At 32.8% G+C, this 18630-nt stretch overlaps 1 protein-coding gene across 3 annotated transcripts in view; it reads left to right on the top strand.

Moving 5' to 3' along the window:
- The window catches only part of LOC139481475 (ligand of Numb protein X 2-like), a 64336-nt gene that overhangs the window by 43054 nt on the left and 2652 nt on the right, over positions 1-18630 (top strand). For all 3 annotated transcript variants that reach the window (XM_071264838.1, XM_071264839.1, XM_071264840.1), the window contains 11 exons: positions 160-275; positions 3577-3677; positions 8303-8386; positions 10657-10786; positions 13582-13648; positions 14025-14055; positions 14561-14677; positions 15640-15813; positions 16989-17111; positions 17873-18060; positions 18384-18551. In XM_071264838.1, the coding sequence (XP_071120939.1) occupies positions 160-275; positions 3577-3677; positions 8303-8386; positions 10657-10786; positions 13582-13648; positions 14025-14055; positions 14561-14677; positions 15640-15813; positions 16989-17111; positions 17873-18060; positions 18384-18551 (1299 nt within the window). The remainder of the gene's footprint in view (positions 1-159; positions 276-3576; positions 3678-8302; positions 8387-10656; positions 10787-13581; positions 13649-14024; positions 14056-14560; positions 14678-15639; positions 15814-16988; positions 17112-17872; positions 18061-18383; positions 18552-18630) is intronic.

Below are 18630 nucleotides of genomic sequence, written 5' to 3'. Positions count from 1 at the left end.
TGCACTATTTGAAGATGTGTTGCATGCAATTGCACACTTCGAAAACAAATGCTTTGACACTTGTACAATTTAAAGACAAGTGCTGCACTTGCATTATATGGACAAACAATTGTTAAAAAATAGTATCAGTAATGGGTATTTTTTCTTCTATATTTTCAGATGTCGTGGTGCTGTTACAAGGTGCATTAAGTCCAGTTTAGGTTGTACATTTCAAGGACCCAGGAGTGCCCTACAGAGCCATCTGTGGGAATGCCAGTTTAGGGATCAGGATGGTGGTAAGTCCAGAGATTTTTCAAGAACAGATAACCATTGATTCCTTTACTAACTTAGAGGTTGATTTATGGTGAAACTTATAAGTGGTGAGAACTTGTGGCTAGAACTGTTTCATATACTTTTGTATTATCTGACCCTAAATTGTACCAAAGTCAAGATTGTCTTTTTTTGATAACCCCTATTAGGTGTGTTTCTTAGTAACACACATGACTACAGGTGTGTGTTCTTTTTAGTAGAAAAACATAACTGTACCATTGTCAAATCCCCAAGGGTCTATTTTATTGCTAAATGTAGATATATTATTTGATATACTGGAAATGATAGCAGAGGGGGATTTTCGGAGGGGTATGGGGCTGAACCTCTCTTTTTGAGTTTCATATATTGTAAATGCATAGACTTTTAATATGGCCCATTTCGTAACAATGCCTAGTTTGTGGCCCCACCTTTATCACAGGAGACCAAATTACACAGAAATTATCTATTATATATATAAAGTTTATAAACAACATTAAAATGCTTTGTGACAATGACTGTTAGCTAGTTTAAGTAAATATATTCTTTGTTACATAAAAATTAGTCAGTAAGGTTAAAGCAAACTGTGATTGATGAACTTCATGGATGTTCTTTATGAAATGATATATACCAAAATGGTATAACTGCGACATGAACTGTCCTTGGAATACTGTATTTTTAAAGTGTTAAAAAATGACATGCCAAAAAAGTCACGTGCTTTAATTTTGTGGTTCATCATTTATAAAAACCTAGATTCTAAAAATAGTTGTTTTTATATACAAATGATTTATCATAATACTAATTGAGTATGCACTTTTTACAAAAATAAAAATCACATGGCTTAATTAAGTCACATGCTTTATTTTTTTTGTTTCCTCATAAACAAAAGTTAATTCTGAAAAAAAATGCACAATTTTGTTAATGATTCTCTCATGTTTAACATATTACCATAAAATTAAGTCACAAAGCCAGGAAATACTGTTTATTGTGGTTTGTGTGCCATAAATGGTGTTTTTTGCTTTGGAATGATATATGATAGAATTTAACATAAGTATCATATCATAGACTTCATGGTTTTTACAGTAAGTTAAAAATTGCATGTTATTTAAGTCGCATGCTTTTTGTGTTTCATAGCTTAAAATTTTTCTTTATTTAAAAAAAAAGCATGTGTTTTATACTTATCATCTCTTGGAATACATTATCAAAGTATTTAGGTATTATTTTCAAAATGATAGATTCTTATTAAACAGTATGTTGTGGTATGAGTTTCTTTTACAATATGATGTAAAAATTTGGTAATATTATTTCTAAGAAAGATGATTGAATGCCTTTACACTGATGGATTATCAAGTAATTATCCAATAAAATGACATTGAGTGATTTAAATTTTTTTTATAAAACCTATGACATTGAAATTACATTTTCATAGCATTCATCTTAATTGACACAAAAATTTAATATATTTGTTGAGGTATATGATATATTCACTATTTCACTGCAAAAAAGAGAGCTTAGGAACACATGACAATTAGCTTATGATACTATATGACTTTAAATAACACTCTTAAAGGATTTATTATTTCTATGAATTTAATTTTTGCAATTAAGGAATTTGAAATGCTATCAAACAATACTAATCAAAATTAGTCAGCCAGATAATGACGAATGCCTACGATACATTTATTTAAAAACCAGAAGAACAGCACTAAGATTTTATTGTCTCCCACACAATATGGTGAGGCAGACATAAATTACAGGGTGTTTTTCTTACTCTTGACTTCCTTCTGTCCATCTTATCGTGTAAGCCATGTCACTTGTACAATACTCCCAGATTTTTATGATATTTATATCAAATAGATATAAGAAGATGTGCCAATGAGACAATTTTACTCTCCATCCAATTCACAATTTGTAAAAGTAAACCATTTTAGGTAAAAGTACAGTCTTCAAAACGGAGCCAAGGCTCACACCGAACAGCAAGCTATCATGAAAGGGCCCGAAAAATGACTAGTGTAAAACCAATCAAACAGGAAAACCAACAGTTTAATTTGTATAGAAAAAAATGACAAACTAGAAACACATATGAACCACAGCAACAAACGACAACCACTGAACATCAGGTTCCTGACTTAGGGCAGGTGCAAACAAATGCAGCCGATTTAAACTTTTTAATAGGTATCAACCTTAACTCTTACCTGAAACAATAGTGTAACATCACAACATAGAAGGACACACTATAAAATTTCAAATGGCTTAACTCAATCAAAAGACATATCAACACAAACTATAATTAGGGAACATACACTGAACGCATAATTTTAATCAATAAAATAAGGGGTGAGATATTAAACAATATCAGAAAGACAACCACAACCTTGGACAAAATAAATGCCAAATAAAATAAAGTGCACAGGTTAATGAAAATAATTTTGTTGTCAGGAATACAGTAGTGGAATACAGAAATATTTTTTACAAAATAAATAATTTTATTGTTCATAGTACGAGAACAGAAGTAAAAATTTATAGTCATACCAAACACAATTATCAAAGCTGATACATATTTGAAATAGAAGGATGAGATACATTAACACTTTACAAATAAGTAAACATTAAAGAACAAAAAAGCAATACAAATTGTATCAACAGGTCAAATAATAAACCTAAAATTGAAACGTCATTCAGAAATGTCTTGAACGATCTAAAAAATGAGAGCTGATCAACAATATTTTAAGAAGAAGTACCCCTTGGAAATAATAAATTATATGTAAAATTGCATTGTAACTAAGTGGTCTCAAGCTTACATTTCTTGTAGTATTGTTATGAAGTTAATTTCAAAGGTTTAAATCTGCAATGTCATACATGTCATGGGCATGTTTAAATGTCAGGGTGGTTAATTTTGTTTGAAGGAGTAAATGTTTCCCTTGAAAATGTAAATTGTACTTGAAATCCATGCCTATCGACTACTTTTGCATGAATAGTAGTCCCTTTTCAATATAAACTTTTTGAACGTTGCATTGTATGTGATTTATTTTTAAAGCAGTTAAAAGCCATAGAATAAAAATTATATTGAAAATCACATTGTTCACTATTTATATCTTACATTTCTTGATGGATATGTATGATAAAATTTAAAAGAACCGATTCAATTTTGTTTTTAAGTTATTGCCCTAGTTCTGATTTAGGTGAGCTGCATGTCTTATTTGATTTGAAGAAAACTTGGAGAACAACTGAGATATTGGAGCATTTTCTGAGTATCTTGATCGTCAGTAAAATCAAATAATTATTTTTCAGGTAAAAATCCTGTTCTAGAAGGTGAGGTGTCGACAATAGAAATCCAAAGATCTCAAGCTGATCTAGGCATCAGTATAGTTGGAGGTTGTGATACTCCTTTAGTAAGTACAATAGAAATCCAAAGATCTCAAGCTGATCTAGGCATCAGTATAGTTGGAGGTTGTGATACTCCTTTAGTAAGTACAATTGAAATCCAAAGATCTCAAGCTGATCTAGGCATCAGTATAGTTGGAGGTTGTGATACTCCATTAGTAAGTACAATAGAAATCCAAAGATCTCAAGCTGATCTATGCATCAGTATAGTTGGAGGTTGTGATACTCCTTAAGAAAGTACAATAGAAATCCAAAGATCTCAAGCTGATCTAGGCATCAGTATAGTTGGAGGTTGTGATACTCCTTTAGTAAGTACAATAGAAATCCAAAGATCTCAAGCTGTTCTAGGCATCAGTATAGTTGGAGGTTGTGATACTCCTTTAGTAAGTACAATAGAAATCCAAAGAACTCAAGCTGATCTAGGCATCAGTATAGTTGGAGGTTGTGATACTCCTTTAGTAAGTACAATAGAAATCCAAAGATCTCAAGCTGATTTAGGCATCAGTATAGTTGGCAGTTGTGATACTCCTTTAGTAAGTACAATAGAAATCCAAAGATCTCAAGCTGATCTATGCATCAGTATAGTTGGAGGTTGTGATACTCCTTTAGTAAGTACAATAGAAATCCAAAGATCTCAAGCTGATCTAGGTATCAGTATAGTTGGAGGTTGTGATACTCCTTTAGTAAGTATAATAGAAATCCAAAGATCTCAAGCTGATCTAGGTATCAGTATAGTTGGAGGTTGTGATACTCCTTTAGTAAGTACAATAGAAATCCAAAGATCTCAAGCTGATCTAGGCATCAGTATAGTTGGAGGTTGTGATACTCCTTTAGTAAGTACAATAGAAATCCAAAGATCTCAAGCTGATCTAGGTATCAGTATAGTTGGAGGTTGTGATACTCCTTTAGTAAGTACAATAGAAATCCAAAGATCTCAAGCTGATCTAGGCATCAGTATAGTTGGCAGTTGTGATACTCCTTTAGTAAGTACAATAGAAATCCAAAGATATCAAGCTGATCTAGGCATCAGTATAGTTGGAGGTTGTGATACTCCTTTAGTAAGTACAATAGAAATCCAAAGATCTCAAGCTGATCTAGGCATCAGTATAGTTGGAGGTTGTGATACTCCTTTAGTATGTACAATAGAAATCCAAAGATCTCAAGCTGATCTATGCATCAGTATAGTTGGAGGTTGTGATACTCCTTTAGTAAGTACAATAGAAATCCAAAGATCTCAAGCTGATCTAGGTATCAGTATAGTTGGAGGTTGTGATACTCCTTTAGCAAGTACAATAGAAATCCAAAGATCTCAAGCTGATCTAGGCATCAGTATAGTTGGAGGTTGTGATACTCCTTTAGTAAGTATAATAGAAATCCAAAGATCTCAAGCTGATCTAGGTATCAGTATAGTTGGAGGTTGTGATACTCCTTTAGTAAGTACAATAGAAATCCAAAGATCTCAAGCTGATCTAGGCATCAGTATAGTTGGCAGTTGTGATACTCCTTTAGTAAGTACAATAGAAATCCAAAGATATCAAGCTGATCTAGGCATCAGTATAGTTGGAGGTTGTGATACTCCTTTAGTAAGTACAATAGAAATCCAAAGATCTCAAGCTGATCTAGGCATCAGTATAGTTGGAGGTTGTGATACTCCTTTAGTAAGTACAATAGAAATCCAAAGATCTCAAGCTGTTCTAGGCATCAGTATAGTTGGAGGTTGTGATACTCCTTTAGTATGTACAATAGAAATCCAAAGATCTCAAGCTGATCTAGGCATCAGTATAGTTGGAGGTTGTGATACTCCTTTAGTAAGTACAATAGAAATCCAAAGAACTCAAGCTGATCTAGGCATCAGTATAGTTGGAGGTTGTGATACTCCTTTAGTAAGTACAATAGAAATCCAAAGATCTCAAGCTGATCTAGGCATCAGTATAGTTGGAGGTTGTGATACTCCTTTAGTAAGTACAATAGAAATCCAAAGATCTCAAGCTGATCTAGGCATCAGTATAGTTGGAGGTTGTGATACTCCTTTAGTAAGTACAATAGAAATCCAAAGATCTCAAGCTGATCTAGGTATCAGTATAGTTGGAGGTTGTGATACTCCTTTAGTAAGTACATAAGAAATCCAAAGATCTCAAGCTGATCTAGGCATCAGTATAGTTGGAGGTTGTGATACTCCTTTAGTAAGTACAATAGAAATCCAAAGATCTCAAGCTGATCTAGGCATCAGTATAGTTGGAGGTTGTGATACTCCTTTAGTAAGTACAATAGAAATCCAAAGATCTCAAGCTGATCTAGGTATCAGTATAGTTGGAGGTTGTGATACTCCTTTAGCAAGTACAATAGAAATCCAAAGATCTCAAGCTGATCTAGGCATCAGTATAGTTGGAGGTTGTGATACTCCTTTAGTAAGTACAATAGAAATCCAAAGATCTCAAGCTGATCTAGGCATCAGTATAGTTGGAGGTTGTGATACTCCTTTAGTAAGTACAATAGAAATCCAAAGATCTCAAGCTGATCTAGGCATCAGTATAGTTGGAGGTTGTGATACTCCTTTAGTAAGTACAATAGAAATCCAAAGATCTCAAGCTGATCTAGGCATCAGTATAGTTGGAGGTTGTGATACTCCTTTAGTAAGTACAATAGAAATCCAAAGATCTCAAGCTGATCTAGGCATCAGTATAGTTGGAGGTTGTGATACTCCTTTAGTAAGTACAATAGAAATCCAAAGATCTCAAGCTGATCTAGGCATCAGTATAGTTGGAGGTTGTGATACTCCTTTAGTAAGTACAATAGAAATCCAAAGATCTCAAGCTGATCTAGGCATCAGTATAGTTGGCGGTTGTGATACTCCTTTAGTAAGTACAATAGAAATCCAAAGATCTCAAGCTGATCTAGGTATCAGTATAGTTGGAGGTTGTGATACTCCTTTAGTAAGTACAATTGAAATCCAAAGATCTCAAGCTGATCTAGGCATCAGTATAGTTGGAGGTTGTGATACTCCTTTAGTAAGTACAATAGAAATCCAAAGATCTCAAGCTGATCTAGGCATCAGTATAGTTGGAGGTTGTGATACTCCTTTAGTAAGTACAATAGAAATCCAAAGATCTCAAGCTGATCTAGGCATCAGTATAGTTGGAGGTTGTGATACTCCTTTAGTAAGTACAATAGAAATCCAAAGATCTCAAGCTGATCTAGGTATCAGTATAGTTGGAGGTTGTGATACTCCTTTAGTAAGTACAATAGAAATCCAAAGATCTCAAGCTGATCTAGGCATCAGTATAGTTGGAGGTTGTGATACTCCTTTAGTAAGTACAATAGAAATCCAAAGATCTCAAGCTGATCTAGGTATCAGTATAGTTGGAGGTTGTGATACTCCTTTAGTAAGTACAATAGAAATCCAAAGATCTCAAGCTGATCTAGGCATCAATATAGTTGGAGGTTGTGATACTCCTTTAGTAAGTATAATAGAAATCCAAAGATCTCAAGCTGATCTAGGCATCAGTATAGTTGGAGGTTGTGATACTCCTTTAGTAAGTACAATAGAAATCCAAAGATCTCAAGCTGATCTAGGCATCAGTATAGTTGGAGGTTGTGATACTCCTTTAGTAAGTACAATAGAAATCCAAAGATCTCAAGCTGATCTAGGTATCAGTATAGTTGGAGGTTGTGATACTCCTTTAGTAAGTACAATAGAAATCCAAAGATCTCAAGCTGATCTAGGCATCAATATAGTTGGAGGTTGTGATACTCCTTTAGTAAGTACAATAGAAATCCAAAGATCTCAAGCTGATCTATGCATCAGTATAGTTGGAGGTTGTGATACTCCTTTAGTAAGTACAATAGAAATCCAAAGATCTCAAGCTGATCTAGGCATCAGTATAGTTGGAGGTTGTGATACTCCTTTAGTATGTACAATAGAAATCCAAAGATCTCAAGCTGATCTAGGCATCAGTATAGTTGGAGGTTGTGATACTCCTTTAGTAAGTACAATAGAAATCCAAAGATCTCAAGCTGATCTAGGCATCAGTATAGTTGGAGGTTGTGATACTCCTTTAGTAAGTACTTCAGACAAATGTTAAAGTAGATGAAGTCTTATATTGTTTAATGAGTACCTGCAGAAATCTAAAGATCTCCAAACAATTTCAATAAATCTAAAAACATATTTAACAAACAGCAACCAACAAAAATAATATTGCCATAAGGGCTTCGGACATTGGACAGACACATAAAGAATGTGGTGGGTTTAAACATGTTTCTGAGTGCTCAAACTTCACAACCTCAGACAATTGTGCAACAGCAAAATATTAGAACAAAATTAAAACTGAGTTTGAAGTGGCTTGACACATTAGCCTTAAAACAAATTAGCACAAACAACAACTTACATAAAAACAAAATGCTGATATAGTTAAATGTACTCATGATTACTGAAAGGAAGATACATCATTTTTCTCCAAGACTTCTAAAAAAATAAAGCGATGTGTAGCTTGAACAAGTAGATTAGAGTATTATTGAAGAAATGGTTCAATGTTTTGACTATAGTTCTATAGTTACATCTATCTATTCAAATTCTTGGAATATAAGGTGCTTTGGTTTACATTTTGTTTTAAACTTATAAATGCATATTTTGTAGGTGTGTATAGTTATACAAGAAGTCTTTCCAGAAGGTGTGGTAGCAAAAGATGGCCGATTGAAACCAGGAGACCAAATATTAGAGGTTAATTTTATTTCATGAGATAAAATTTAAAATAAGAGTTTTCTCAATGATGAATCTACATCTACTGAGACAAAAAGTTATTACAGTTGTCAATCACACATTTTGTATCATCTTAAGCCTTAAGTACAGAACAATTTCCACCATATTTATTTTTTATTTACAAAAACAAGCATTTTCAGTTTACTACTAATGTTGTTCCATACATGAGGTGTTTTTATTTGCCTTTTAAATGAAAACCATACAAGACTGTGTGAATACAATTAACTTTTCCTGTTAGAATTCATTATGGCAAGGAATTATGGTGTTATTTATAGTGGTTCTGTAATTGAGTATGATTAGAAAGCTTTGGAAAATGGGAACGTTTTTCTAAAGGCTGCATGGTCAAAATGATGGTGATATAAAGATGATTTTGTAGCCTTTTTTTCTTTCTTAAAACATGTTGTTCGTTAGTTTTCAAGCTTGAACAAATTAATTTTTATCAATGTACATGCTAGGGTTTAATTAGGAAATAACAGCTTTTCTATGAATTTGTTGATTATTAACTGTCCATTTGACATCTCTTATTATCATATCTCTTATAGAATGACACTTTGAATTATTGTGAGTTGAGAAACGCATAATTTGTTTAATTATAAATAATGACTGTGTCAATGATATAGTCAGGATGTCTTCTGATGACAATTAAGAAGTTTTTAACTTGTTTCAGAATGGCTAAAGGTGCATGGCTTCAATTATTGATATGTTGTTTCACGCAAATTTATAGTAAAATAATGTATTTGTTGCATGCGAATCTAAAGGGAATTCTTTTTTTAGTTTTATTCTCTGGAACATGATATTCCAACTTAAATGATTCATCTATGTATCTACTTAAAGCTGCAATTCTAGAATGATGGAGTGAAGTAAAAATAATTAATGTACTAGTCTGTGTTCCTTGTTCACTGTTCATGATGATTGATTGTTGATGGTTGGTGCCACTTTCAGCACACTTTGCTAAGACACAGTCTCACTGTGGCCAGTTTTATTGTCAGAGGTAGTCAGAGAGCCTTGTGCGAACCACCTTCCTTTCTGCAGGAGAGCCTTGTGTGAACCACCTTTCTTTCTGCAGGAGAGCCTTGTGCGAACCACCTTCCTTTCTGCAGGAGAGCCTTGTGTGAACCACCTTTCTTTCTGCAGGAGAGCCTTGTGTGAACCACCTTCCTTTCTGCAGGAGCTTGCCTTATTTTGTATTACTGAGAATAACTCCAGTTTAATGTTTTGTTTTAGTGATATTGACATTTCTTAGGCAATAACATTACATCAGTTGTTCATCCAGAATTTCAAGACTTATAAACATCTCCATATTAGTTTTGAAGACACCACTCAAGTGGTAAAAAATGTAGAATTGAATACAGGAAAAGCTTGCAGCATTGACAAGCATTGCCGTAGTTCCTAGATATAGTAATATTATATAGTGGAGACAGCACATATAAAATGTTTCACTGCTAAGATTTTATTAAAATTACTATAAAATCTGATGTCTGAGTTTTAGTGTCATATAAATATTGACACTGTCTGTGATGTTTACGCTGAAATCTACAAAGCGGAAAATATTGGTCTGTAACCCAAAAGGCTAACTGTTCTAATTATTGATCTGCCTAATTTTATCTTAAAAAAAATATTGATTATTCTAAGATGTGAATTCTTTTTAGAATATTGAAATGTTCTGTAGAATTCTGTATTTCAGAAAAGAAATTATTGCATTAACTTTTTCCCGTTTTACCTAGATTTTGTCACCAATCTCTTCCTAGTTGCTTCAATTCTCAGCAAGACTTATTACATTCAATGTCCATACTTTAAATAAAGTTATTGTAAGCATCTATAGGTCACTTTACTGCCTTCAACAATGAACAAATCTCACAATTCAAATGGTAAAAACCAAACAGCAACCTACGAAAACAAAATAATTACAGGCTTTATTCAAATGATTCTGGTCAATGTTTTTACATATCAATATATTTCAATTGAAGCATTAACTTCTTGAATAACCTTTTTTGTTTGTGATTGATGAAGATTTGCCCCAGGCTCTACACTATTAGACTGAGCAATCATGTCTTATAGGAACCTTATTTTGTAGATAAATTGTGACTATCTTACCCAGGATACACACTACCATGCATTGCACTGCAATCTTAACACATTATAATATTTTTATAGGTGAATGTTGAAAGATTTATCCATGCTTCCTAATTTGAGGTCAAGCTATCATTTCACATTATAACCCTATTTTGTAGGTGAATGGTGAGGATCTGACTCAAGCTACACACTACCATGCCCAGCAAGCTTTATCACAATATTATCCTGTCTGTAGGGTGACTGTTTATAGAGAGAAGGCAGAGGAAAACAGACCTATAGAAAAAGAAGGTACCTAAAGTTGTTTTTTTTACCCCACCTACAAGTAGAGGGGCATAATGTTTTCTGGTCTGTGCATCTGTTCGTTCGTCTGTTGGTCTGTACATCAGTTTGTCTGTTCTTCCGTTTGTCCCTCTTCAGGTTAAAGTTTTGGTCAAGGTAGTTTTTGATGAAGTTGAAGTCCAATCAACTTGAAACTTAGTACACATGTTCCTCATGATATGATCTTTCTAACTTTAATGCCAAATTAAAGTTTTGACCCCAATATCACGGTCCACTGAACATAGAAAATGATGGTGCAAAGTTCAGGTTGAAGTTTTTGGTCAAGGTATTTTTTGATGAAGTTGAAGTCCAATCAACTTGAAACTTAGTACACATGTTCCCCATGATATGATCTTTCTAACTTTAATGCCAAATTAAAGTTTTGACCCCAATATCATGGTCCACTGAACATAGAAAATGATAGTGCAAAGTTCAGGTTAAAGTTTTTGACCAAGGTAGTTTTTGATAAAGTTGAAGTCCAATCAACTTGAAACTTGGTACACATGTTCCCTATGATATGATCTTTCTAAATTAATATTTTGACCCCAATTTCATGGGCCATTGAACATGGAAAATGATAGTGCGAGTGGGGCATCCATGTACTATGGACACATTCTTGTTTTACAGCCAAATTAATCGATACATGATCGGTTTTTATATGATCGCAAACAAATATTTTTGCGATCATATATTGCTATCAAGTCGTCTTAGTCATCCAAAGACATTTGGTTTTCTTACAATAACTTTAGTATAAGCAAATAGAAATCTATGAAATTTAAACACAAGGTTTATGATCACAAAATGAAGGTTGGGATTGATTTTGGGAGTTTTGGTCCCAACAGTTTAGGAATAAGGGGCCAAAAGGGTTTGATTTCATCAAAAATTGAATCATTGGGTTTTTTTTTATATGCTCATCGCCCTGTTTTCAAATTGGTCTACATTAAGGTCCAAAGGGTCCAAAATTAAACTTAGTTTGATTTTAACAAAAGGTGAATTCTTGGGGTTCTTTGATATGCTGAATCTGAACATGTCCCTAGATTTTTGATTATGGGCCTCGTTTTCAAGTTGGTCCAAATCGGGGTCAAAAGTTAAACTTTTTAAACTTGATTTCAACAAAAATTGAATATATGGGGATCTTTGAGATACAGATTCTAACTATGTTTTTAGATTTTTGATATTTGGTCCCGTTTATCAAACTGGTCAATATTGATGTCTAAAGGGTCCACAATTAAACTTTGTTTGATTTTAACAAAAGGTGAATTCTTGGGGTTCTTTGATATGCTGAATCTGAACATGTCCTTAGATTATTGATTATGGGCCTCGTTTTCAAGTTGGTCCAAATTGGGGTCAAAAGTTAAACTTTTAAAACTTGATTTCAACAAAAATTGAATATATGGGGATCTTTGATATACAGAATCTAACCATGTTTTTAGATTTTTGATATTTGGGCCCATTTATCAAACTGGTCAACATTGATGTCTAAAGGGTCCAAAATTGAACTTTATTTGATTTCATCAAAAATTGAATTCTTGGGGTTCTTTGATATGCTGAATCTAACCTTGTATTTAGATTTTGGATATTAGACCATAAAAAATAAAAGTCCAATTCAAAATTTTTAAGTTCTTAGACCACATTCATTTTGTGTCAGAAACCTATGCTGTGTCAACTATTTAATCACAATCCAAATTCAGAGCTGTGTCAAGCTTGAATGTTGTGTCCATATACTTGCCCCAACTGTTCAGGGTTCAACCTCTGCGGTCCTATCAAGCTGCGCCCTGCGGAGCATTTTATCCAAGTAGAAATTAAAAATTCTCTTTAACAGGAAACAATAGCTATTTTATTTGTTCAATTGGCCAATTCATGTTGCAAAATAAAAAAAAAGAAATACCCAATTGAACAAGTACTGATTCTAGTAAAAGGTTTTATATTTCCTTCACAATGAGTCTTACATTACAAAATGATATTTCAGGCTCATTATCATCAGTGAATTATGGGAGATTATTCTTTTGTAATAGTTGATTCCATCAATCATATAACACCAAATCAATTTAATCTGGAGGCTCACAATATATGTATGAAAATGGTTAACAAAATGTACCAGTGATATTGCAGAGTTATGTCCCTTACATAAGTTTACCTTCTCAAATCTCTCTGCATGTGAAGCTTTGTGTGTGTTAAAGTTTAGGTTTGAAGATGTCTGGCTGCTTCTTAAATGCAGCTTGCATTGTAGGTTTCAGACATAACATTTATATCTTGTAGCAGTTCATAGATTTTTTGAAGTTCATTCATTAGGAACGTTTTTGATATGGGCAAATAGAGATTGACATATTTCTAATTAACATTTGACCAAAGTACAAAATGTAATGTTTACTTTTGAACTTTTGACAGATTTGCAATATGATTTCCTATAGTATGAAACTGAGGAGATGTGGTATGATTGCCAATGAGACTATCCACCAAAGGTAAAATGATGTTAATCTAAGCAATTATAGGCTATAGTACGCCTTCAACAATAGATATACAATCTTATATGAATATTTTTGTTTTGGAACAATGGGGAGACAATTCAAAATTTGTATTTGTGAACATGTTTGTTTCTGATATTGTGATATATTAAAGCATATAAAAACGTCACAATACTCAAACGTCATGCCAGACCATCGCACTTCAGCATGACCATCACACTTCAGTGTCCCCATCACACTTCCGAGTCCTACATATATAGATAGCAACATATTGAAATCTATTTAATTGTCTTTCTTTAGAAATATTGAAGATAACTCTGACCAAAGAGAAAGGAAAACAGCTTGGTATTAAGCTAGTTGGAAAGAGGTAAGATATAAAGTAAAAACAAAAACAAATGAAGAATATGAACAATGATAATTGATAATTTTTATACAAATTTGGGGGTGAAGATTGAATGAAAGGCATTTAAAACTTTTATATCTGGCTTCATAGCTATATCTGCCAGGCCTTATCACTTACTTTTGAGAGTTCACACAACATAGTACAGTAAGTTCAACATTCTTTAGATCTTATGCATTTGTTTTACAACATCAAAAACATACCACTATATTCATATGACCAACATCAACAGGATATGGGTTATCATGTGACTAAAAAAGAAAGAATGAAAACAAAGAAATAAAAAAAAAAACTAGAAATCTACCAATTAATGAAAAAATACAGTACATTTTTTAATTTGCAGGAATGGTACAGGAGTTTATATTCTTAATCTAGTAAGTAATGGTTAACTAAGTTTTTGTATAAATAAAATTGTTAATGGAAATGGGGAATGTGTCAAAGAGACATCAATCCGACCAAAGAGCCGAAAACAGCCAAAGACCACTAATGCATGGTCAATACACCAAGTGAATCTTGCAGCTGGAGGCGTTATACAGCTGGCCCCTTAACAAATTTGTGTACTAGTTCAGTGTTAATGAACTCCATACTAAATACCTGAATATATAAAATATAGATAGTTAAAAAGTAGACAATAAAACATTTCGAATAACCTAGATTATACAAATGAAGTGTATATGTTGCTGTGAAGTCAAAACAACTAGGATATCTTTTATATGACAAGCGTTCAAAGAAAATATTCATTCATAGAACAAAGATATTTGGTTAATATAAATGATCATTTAAGACTTTCAGACATTTCTATTTAATTTGTGATTTATCTGAGCCTTTATATCTTCTTACTTTAGTTTATTTTAATAATATATACTGATATATTTCTAGGTCCCAGATAGTTTAGCAGCACAAGATGGTCGGTTAACACCAGACGATAGAGTGTTAGAGATTAACGGTAAAGATGTGTCGTATGGTTCTCAGGAAGAAGCTGCTCAAGTCATACAGGTTAGATTTTATCCCCTACACAATGCCTTGTTGGGGACGTAGAAATGCTGGGTGCCCCTCTGTCCATTCAGTCTTGAGAGCGCTCTCACATTTACAATATCTTGGACTTGTTCGAATAATCAGTACTGATTGATTATTTCTTTAAAGAGTTATGCCCCATGGTAGTATTATTTATGTTAAATATTGCATCGTTAGTGCTCTCACATGTACATTTCTTGACAGATTTTTATGATATTTATATCATATGTTTATATCAGCTTGTCTTGAACATGTTTGTATATTTGTTTTGAGTAATGTTACTTGAAAATATTGATTATATTGGTAATTGCATGCATTTGCTCTAAAGCCCATCACTTTTCTAAGCTATTTATAAAAGGTTTGAAAGAACAACAAAAAGTGGATGTTTTAGTTATTACCCTTATTCCTTGTATAGTTAGAATATGTGCAAGGCGGGGATATTTCTACACTGTTCTCTAATCATTTTTGAGGTAGAAAAAAATAAAAATTATAATTGAAATATGTAGTGAAAAGGAAGAAGTTTATGACCAATCTCTTGACTAACCACTTATTATTATTCACTCATACACTAGACCATTTGTGAATTAATGTTTTGTTTGGTCACTTATTGGATGTTGTATGATGATCGAGTTTTGGGATTAGTTATTTTAAAAATATCGAAATAATGACTTACCAACACATCAATCCACAAATGTGTGAAGGACATTCATGCAAATATCCTTGATATTTGATTATTATTTGCATTTATTTTTTTATACTTAAATTCTAGGATTTGTTCCTTTTATTACATTAAAGTAAATAGAAAATGCAACATACTAGGTCTTTTCCTGCAAATTTTCGCCTCATTTTGAAGCAATTTCATTGACATCACTTATTGTTGTATGACATCAGGGTAGTGAAATAACAGAATGTAAACAGGACTGTATTCTATGTATTTATTGTAGATATGTGAAGATAAAGTGCAATTTGTGATATCAAGACGGAGTCGTCCACAGACGCCAGATCTGATACGTTCTACCTCATGTGAAAGTTCTGCTAGTACGGCTAATTCTGAATTTAGACCAGAAAAGTTCTTACAGTGTCATATGTGTAGAGAAAAACTTGTTACTGTCACAAAGGTCAGTGGTTTGAAATGTTGGAGTATATCAGTCCATACCTGCCAACTTTTCAAAATGCCCATGGGGGTTTTGCGTGCAAGATGGCTGTCATAGTTCTAAAAAGCCTTCAAGGGGGCCTTCAAATACATTTAAATGTTGTTTTTTGGCTTCTTCATACTTTTATAAGCCTCATGTCATTTTACAATTAACTTTTTTGTTTAAAATTGTGGACATATTGTTCTTTCAAAATTTCAATTTGGGAGCCTCCATGGGGGAAATCACCAACAAATATTGACATTTGGCAGGTATGTATCACACCTCTGTTCAATTTGGAGGGGGGGATGTCATCCAACTTTTCTCTTATGATGTTGTTGCTTAAAAGAAGACATAAAACAGTTATTTTTTCCCCAAATTACGCTGATTGTAAACTTAATTCTATTTCTTTAAGTTGCTCTTACTTGACAGAACTCCAGAATGTAGAATGTCTTTCAGTAGAGAAGTTAATCTGTCAATAGCTATATACTCTAAGAGTCCAAAGTTAATGATATGAAAAATCAATTGACAAATAAAAAGGATTAATTATTATTGTGAAAGAACATTTATTGTTTATATAAGTTTCTTATTTAATGATTTTATGATAGCCTTGTGTGTTGGAACATTGGCTTTACACATAAATATATTAATATGCAGCGTTTCAGCTAAGGATATAAAGTTTCAAGAATGAAAAAGACTTTGATCATAATATGTGTTGGATAAGGGCAACATCACTTCTTGCATGGAACAACCACATTAATGATTTAACTCAATTTGTTGGTTCTTTGATAAATTTTCTAATAGGAACTTGAGCTTAGACTGTCGAATGATCAGAATTTTATTTAATAATTTAATAATTTTACAGTTAAAAAGTTTTTAAAAATAAAAATAAAAAGAGATGTAAGGTAAACTTCAAAGAGACAGCAACCCAAGGCTTCAAAAAGGGCAAAAAACATCTACAGGTCAACATGCAGCCCTGAACAATAGCCAAGAGTGGAAAAGATATTGATAAACTAAACAGAAATTATTAAAGAGAACATTCATGAACACTAAATTGTATAAAGACACAACAATATTTATATATAACCAAGGACAACATCTTTTGGCATTCTGGCTAGGGTCAGGTGCAATCCTATCAATAATGTATTTGATTTGCCTTGCAGGATCCTACAGAAACTCTAGGTATAAGTGTAGCGGGAGGGTTAAGTAGTCCCAGAGGTGATACACCTATATATGTAACAAATATAAATCCAAATGGTTGTATGGGCAGATCTAAACAGGTCAAGGTAGGTAGCACTTGTAACTAGCTTAATGATTTACCAGCCATAAAATGATAGTTATCTATGTTTACGTTACAAATATGAAGCCTTTTTATACACATCCAAATAAAATTTGGAGTATGAATGGTTCTATCAATGACTAATTTTCCATGTCCCTTGTTAGTGTAACTCCTTAATGGCTAGAACGACATTGATGAAATACATACAGAGGATGTGCACATATAAATATAATTCCAGTTCAACATATATAAGGGGAGATAATTGAAATTACCTACTTCAAAGTTGCAAATTATGGGAATAAACTCTGTTAAGAACTTTTACTCCTACTGAAACACTCATGGATAATGATTATACACAGTTGTAGAACACTACTTTAGGATATATACATCTATCCTTGCATCTGAAGGGGAGATAATCAAATTTACTAAATGTAATATCGCAATAAGTGGTAATAGACTTATAAACAGCTAGGTTGATGCAACCTGCAACCTAACATTTTTGTAGAATAATAACCCAGGATGTGCTTAAAGGAACATAATTATAGTCCCACAAGTTAAAAAGGGTATAATAGAATTTTCAGCAGAGAGATGTAAAACCATAATTAAGGGAACTTTAAAGATTGGCCAAATCATTCAAGCTCTACAGATATTATAGATAAAGATATGTGATAAAATTGACCATAAGGTATAATTAAAATGAGATATTTAGCAACTTAAAATGTAGCTATGTATTAAAAATGATATTTCATTAATTTTCTTTATTTTCAGAAGGGAGACATACTTCTGTCTATAAATGGAGTTAGTTTATTAGCCTTGACTCACAATGAGGCTGTGACCCAGGTCAAGGCCAATGCAGAGTCCAAGGTAGTTTCTATTAAAATAATTGAAGGTCCAGAGACATCAAATGGCCCTGGAAACTTCACGCCAACATGGTTATTCTGGCAGCAAATGCCAAGGTAAGATCTTTAAAAGAATTAAATGAACTATAAACTTTTGCGATACATTTCTTTAATATGACTACCACAATTTTATAAATCCTGCATCTTGTAATAGCTTGACATATTCAGCCATTGCTAACTTTTTGCATTGTTAATAAGAAGAAAAAAAACTGTAATATTTATAGTTGCAAATTTAATAATTAGTATGATTAAGATAAAATGCTGTTTTCAAATTGATTTCAGGGTTCTAATGAACTGTAAAATCTAAAAAAATTGATACCTCTGTGGTAATAAAAATAAATGATAGAATATAACAGTATTTACATTTGTTATTATTTCAGAAACTGTCAGAACATTAAGACTGTAACATTGTTACGTAGTCCGAGTGGTAGTCTAGGATTTTCTGTAGTTGGAGGATGTGACAGTGAAATTGTAACTTCTTATACACTTCCTGTTTATGTTAAGTCAGTTGTGCTCGATACACCCGCTTATAAAGATGGGCGTTTGAAGTAAGTTGTTACAAAAACATATGTGTATGTGCTTGAATGTGTGTGCATTTATTCTGATAAAGATAGTTTTATAAATGTT

The sequence above is a fragment of the Mytilus edulis genome, chromosome 7, assembly GCF_963676685.1.
Source record: "Mytilus edulis chromosome 7, xbMytEdul2.2, whole genome shotgun sequence".
In the NCBI taxonomy this organism is placed as follows: Eukaryota; Metazoa; Mollusca; class Bivalvia; order Mytilida; family Mytilidae; genus Mytilus; species Mytilus edulis.
This window is presented reverse-complemented; position numbering and strand designations above follow the sequence as displayed.